Raw genomic sequence first — 5,045 nt, 5'->3', positions numbered from 1 at the left:
TATATATATATAATTGATTAGTTCTATTTCGAGCCAAAAAGAGCCGAACACGAGCGAACAAATATTTGTTCGTGTTGTTCGTGTTCGGCTGGCTAACTTAGAGAACGAGCCGAACACGAGCTTCTTAACGAGCCGAACATGAGCTGTTCGGGAACAACGAGCTGTTTTGATAGCCCTACCTAAAATACTCTCTTTTTTAACATCAATTGTTAACTTTAATTTTTATAACATTTAATTGTGGGATCATTTTAGCTTCTATTTAAAGAGTCCAATAATTAAATCATATCTTTTATATAATCTGGGATATTGAGAATATTCAAGGTTCAGGGTTCAAGGTTCAGGGGATTCAATAGGAAATTAAATTTTCCAAAATAACAATCAGATAAAAATTCCTAAAATGAATTGTTACTTCTAATGGCAAAATACTTTTTGCTCCTGTTTTAAAAGTGCAAAGCTTAAATCGGATCTTTAATCTAATTTTGAACTAAAATGGTCTTTACTACTGTTTGCATGTTATTCAATGAAGAATGCGTGGTAATTAAAATTAAAATGGGCATTTACATAGCACACAATTCTTATGTATTTATGTATCTCGCACCTAAATTTTAGTATTTACACACACATGACTCAAATCTTTAATATCACATCAAAAATAGCACTATTACTAGTGTTATGTATGCATGAAATTTTAGATGTGAGATGCAAATACATAAAATTCATGTGTTACACACGTTAATTTCCCAAACTAAAAACCAATCGCACGTTTCCATTTTGATGCATTTCTTTATTGGGGCATGAATACATAAATACCACCTAATTCTTATGTATTTATAAATCTAACATCTAAACTCTCACATTTACAAACATGGTACTCCGATTTAACATTATGTCAAAAATAGCACTACTACTTTCTTTTTAAAAGTAAAATTCATCTTTTCATGCATAGGTTAATGACACCAAAGTTTTGTAAAAGTCTAGGTTTTATATATGCAAATACATGAGAATTTTGTGGTCTGTGTGTAAATTTTCCAATAAAAAAATAAAAAAATGCGGCATTCGTTTAAATTAATTGCTTTAGACTGTTTAGAATTTTACCGTTCAATATATTTTTTGTTGGTTAATAACCTTTTTTTTTTATATCCACATTAAAATAGTTTTAAATTAATACGCTATAAAATACTAAAACTTCTTCAATTTTGATCACATTAATATTTTAAATTTATTTGAACATAGAAAAATTTTACTTCATATGTTTCATGATATTTCATTAAGAAATAAATTGTGGAGATATTCGACCAATTTCTATAGTTTATGTGGCGTATAAAATCAAGTTTCTGTTCAATAGATTTTATTGCTAATAAAAAAAATACACATAAATCTTGGCCATTTAAATAATCTACTGTTTATTTATTATTATTATTTTTAAATTAATTGGACATGTGTTTTTTAGATTTATAATCCAAGTAAATAAAATTATGATGCTAATGCTAATTTCAAATTCACAATCCTTAACTCTATTTCCCTCCGGTCTCAATATAAAGAATTCAAATTTTATATATAAATACAAATTTCATTTCCTAAAATATTATTTTGGTGCATTTACATGCATGCCACACTAGTCTTATGTATTTACTTATCTAACGCTTAAATATTCATATTTAGATATGTTTAACATTCAAATTCTAAACATCACATCAAAAATATATAAATAAATATCATTTTAAAAATAAAATACATCTTTTTGTTTATTGACATCAGTGTGTTATAAAATAAATATTAAACTTTAGGTATTAGATATGTAAACACAAGAAAACAAATAATCAAGTGAGCTAAATGATACGGACAAAAAATCTCACATTAGCTAGGTGTAGTGCTCTTCAAAGCACTTCAGAGAGATGAATAGACTATGACTTATATACTCTTTTCGGCCTTATATCTGGCCGATGTGAGACTTTTTGTCCGTGACATTTTACTTCACCTAATCATGTGATGTACTCATCACTGATTGATTCCACTGAGTCTTATTGGACCATGGAAAGTCCACACACCTGACAGAGAGCAAATACCACTTATCAAGGTGAGCAGCCTACATCTAGCTTCGTGACATAAGAGAAAATTTTATGTACATACATAAAATTATCAAAGGTTATTCAGAGAGTTAGGGGTTATACTTACAGGGTATAACACTAATATAACCCCTCTTCAATACTTAGGTACGCAAATTTTTCTCGCGACATAGAGCTTTGAACATTCTGCTAAACCCACCTTGCCTGCCAAAGCAACTCTTTCTTAACTCCGCGGAGTCGTCGTTTTCGTCAGCAATTACCTAAGACTCTCTGCAGCCCTATCGCAAATCGCAGATCGGCGATCGGCCCTTCCGCTTCCCTCCCTGATTAAATCAGTTACGACGTTCGACGCTGTTTCCTTCAACTATCCTGAGTCCAGGTGATCCCCTCGCCTTCTTCTTGTGATTTATCTTTTTTTTTCCTCCGTCGTTTTCTTGTTGCCTGACAGTCCTATTTCTGATGAACGTCAAGGGACATCTTCAGAGTGATCATGTCTCTTGCGCTGCGATGCTGCGATGCTTTTGCTGCTGCATCCCAATCGCCGCCTTATTCCACGCACAAGGCTAACCCTTGCTCCGAACGTGCATTCATTCAACTTTGCATTTTTTATTGTCCTTTGAAAAGTTTTCAATTAGAAATAGAGTTTTTTACTATAATTTTTTTTATTATTGAGTCGGTTTTGTTGATATGGTTGACTGTTTTAGGGCATCGAGTAAAACCCTGTATCTTGATTGAACTTTCTAAAAATATCAGCGTTAAAACCATTTAGTGAAGTCTATCTTGATTTCCAGATATGATTATGCTATTTCATTCCCGTTCCATATTTTGATTTTGTATACAATTATCTTTGGTGTTTCCCTTTCCATTGATTGCTTTATCCAAGTAAAGATATATATATAAATATATAAAGAAGAAAAATAATACTAGGCCAATAGCTAACCTCCATTTGCTAATTTAATGCCGGGTATATTTTTGTTGAAGCAATATTCAGCACATTGATGGTATGGGTTTGATGCATATTGGCATTGAGGGTGCCCACTTATTATTTTCTTGTTGCTGACTAAATTCTTTAATTCCTTTACACTTTTTAGCTTCATGACTAAAATAATCTATTGGTTAGATTATGAAATATCAAATAATCCATGTTAAAAATGCTGGAGAATGCAACACAAGTTCACCTTGTCCATGCTGTTCACTCTCAATGGCATTTTGTAAGCAGTATTCAGCACACACATGGTATGGGTTTGTAGCAAATTTGCACTCAGGACTCACTCTTCTCTCTGAGGGGAGAACTGCTATATCTTCTTCCTTCAAGTTTTTGATAGCTGAAATAATGTATTTGTAAGATTATAGATAACAGGTTTTAAAAATTGTAGCAAATGACTTACTTTGCTGTGGTGGATCTCTCTCAAGAAAGTTTTCTGAGCAATGTTCAGCACACACATTATACGGATTTGACAGATGTTTGCAGTCCAGATCCACAACTGCTGTGGAGGTAACTACTTTCTTTTCTTCTCTTGATTTCATCACAGCTGAGATAATCAAATTTTTAGGTCATAGCTAATGGAAACTGAGTGGAAATGGATGACTTACATCGCTCGGGATGGTGTCCATTAGGGACATTTTGAAGGCAGGATTCAGCACAAACATGATACGCATTTGATGCGTATTTGCACTGAGGATTCATTCTTTCTAAGGGAAAAACTGCTTCTTTATTTTCCTTTGACTGCATGAGAGCTGAGAAATGCATTGGTCAGATTATGGATGAATTTGGAAGAATACATCATCATGGTATGTCTTTCCAACGCCGATCCTTAATAGGAAGACTTTGGAAGTGGAATTCAGTACATTCATGAGAGCTGAGAAACTTTGGAAAGCAACACAAATGTACCTTGCCCATGCTGTTCACTTTCAATGGCATTTTGTAAGCAGTATTGAGCACAAACATGGTATGGGTTTGACGCAAATTTGCACTCAGGACTCACCCTTCTCTCTGAGGGGAGAACTACTATATCTTCTTCCTTCAAGTTTTTGATACCTGAAATAATGTATTTGTAAGATTATAGGTAACAGGCTTTAAAAAATGTAGCAAATGACTTACTTTGCTGTGGTGGATCTCTCTCAAGAAAGTTTTCTGAGCAATGTTCAGCACACACATTATACAGATTTGAGAGATGTTCGCAGTACAAATCCACAACCGGCGTGGAGGCAACTACTTTCTTTTCTTCTCTTGATTTCATCACAGCTGAGATAATCAAATTTTTAGGTCATAGCTAATGGAAACTGAGAGGAAATGGATGACTTACATCGCTCGGGATGGTGTCCATTAGGGACATTTTGAAGGCAGGATTCAGCACAAACATGATACGCATTTGATGCGTATTTGCACTGAGGATTCACTCTTTCTAAGGGAAAAACTGCTTTATTTTCCTTTGACTGCATGAGAGCTGAGAAAATGAGAACTGAGAAAAGCATTGGTTAGATTACGGATGAATTTGGAGAACAGTAAACACAACATCATGGTACGCCTTTCCCAAGCCGATCCTCAATAGGAAGACTTTAGAAGCAAAATTCAGTGCATTTATGAGGTCTGAGAAACTTTGGAATGCAACAAATGTATACCTTGCCCATGCTGTTCACTTTCAATGGCATTTTGTAAGCAGTATTGAGCACAAACATGGTATGGGTTTGACGCAAATTTGCACTCAGGACTCACTCTCCTCTCTGAAGGGAGAATTACTATATCTTCTTCCTTCAAGTTTTTGATAGCTGAAATAATGTATTTGTAAGATTATAGATAACAGGTTTTAAAAAATGTAGCAAATGACTTAATAGAGACTACTATATCTTCTTCATTCAAGTTTGATCATGAGGTCAGGGCACTGTTAATACTGTTTACATTATCGGATAATTGGGATGGTTTGGTCACTACGGCGGGGTGGTTTTGTCACCACGGCGAGGAACACCTATCGGAATACA

The 5,045-nt window shown here is 34.0% G+C and overlaps 1 protein-coding gene across 4 annotated transcripts in view; it reads right to left on the bottom strand.

The window, feature by feature from the left end:
- Positions 1 to 3,016: 3,016 nt before the first annotated feature.
- Positions 3,017 to 5,045, bottom strand: part of LOC110021796 — a gene marked incomplete at its 3' end in the record, with an annotated part of 15,303 nt that continues 13,274 nt past the window's right edge. The window contains 8 exon segments of one of the 4 annotated variants that reach the window (XM_020720436.1): positions 3,017 to 3,165; positions 3,245 to 3,391; positions 3,455 to 3,598; positions 3,660 to 3,803; positions 3,958 to 4,104; positions 4,168 to 4,311; positions 4,373 to 4,513; positions 4,689 to 4,835. In XM_020720436.1, coding sequence (XP_020576095.1) covers positions 3,017 to 3,165; positions 3,245 to 3,391; positions 3,455 to 3,598; positions 3,660 to 3,803; positions 3,958 to 4,104; positions 4,168 to 4,311; positions 4,373 to 4,513; positions 4,689 to 4,835 — 1,163 coding nt within the window. 4 annotated transcript variants of the gene reach the window in all.

The sequence above is a fragment of the Phalaenopsis equestris genome, unplaced genomic scaffold (genome assembly GCF_001263595.1).
Source record: "Phalaenopsis equestris unplaced genomic scaffold, ASM126359v1 Scaffold000146, whole genome shotgun sequence".
Taxonomy (NCBI): domain Eukaryota; kingdom Viridiplantae; phylum Streptophyta; class Magnoliopsida; order Asparagales; family Orchidaceae; genus Phalaenopsis; species Phalaenopsis equestris.
The sequence above is the reverse complement of the archived record's forward strand: the minus strand, read 5'-3'. Positions and strand labels throughout refer to the sequence as shown.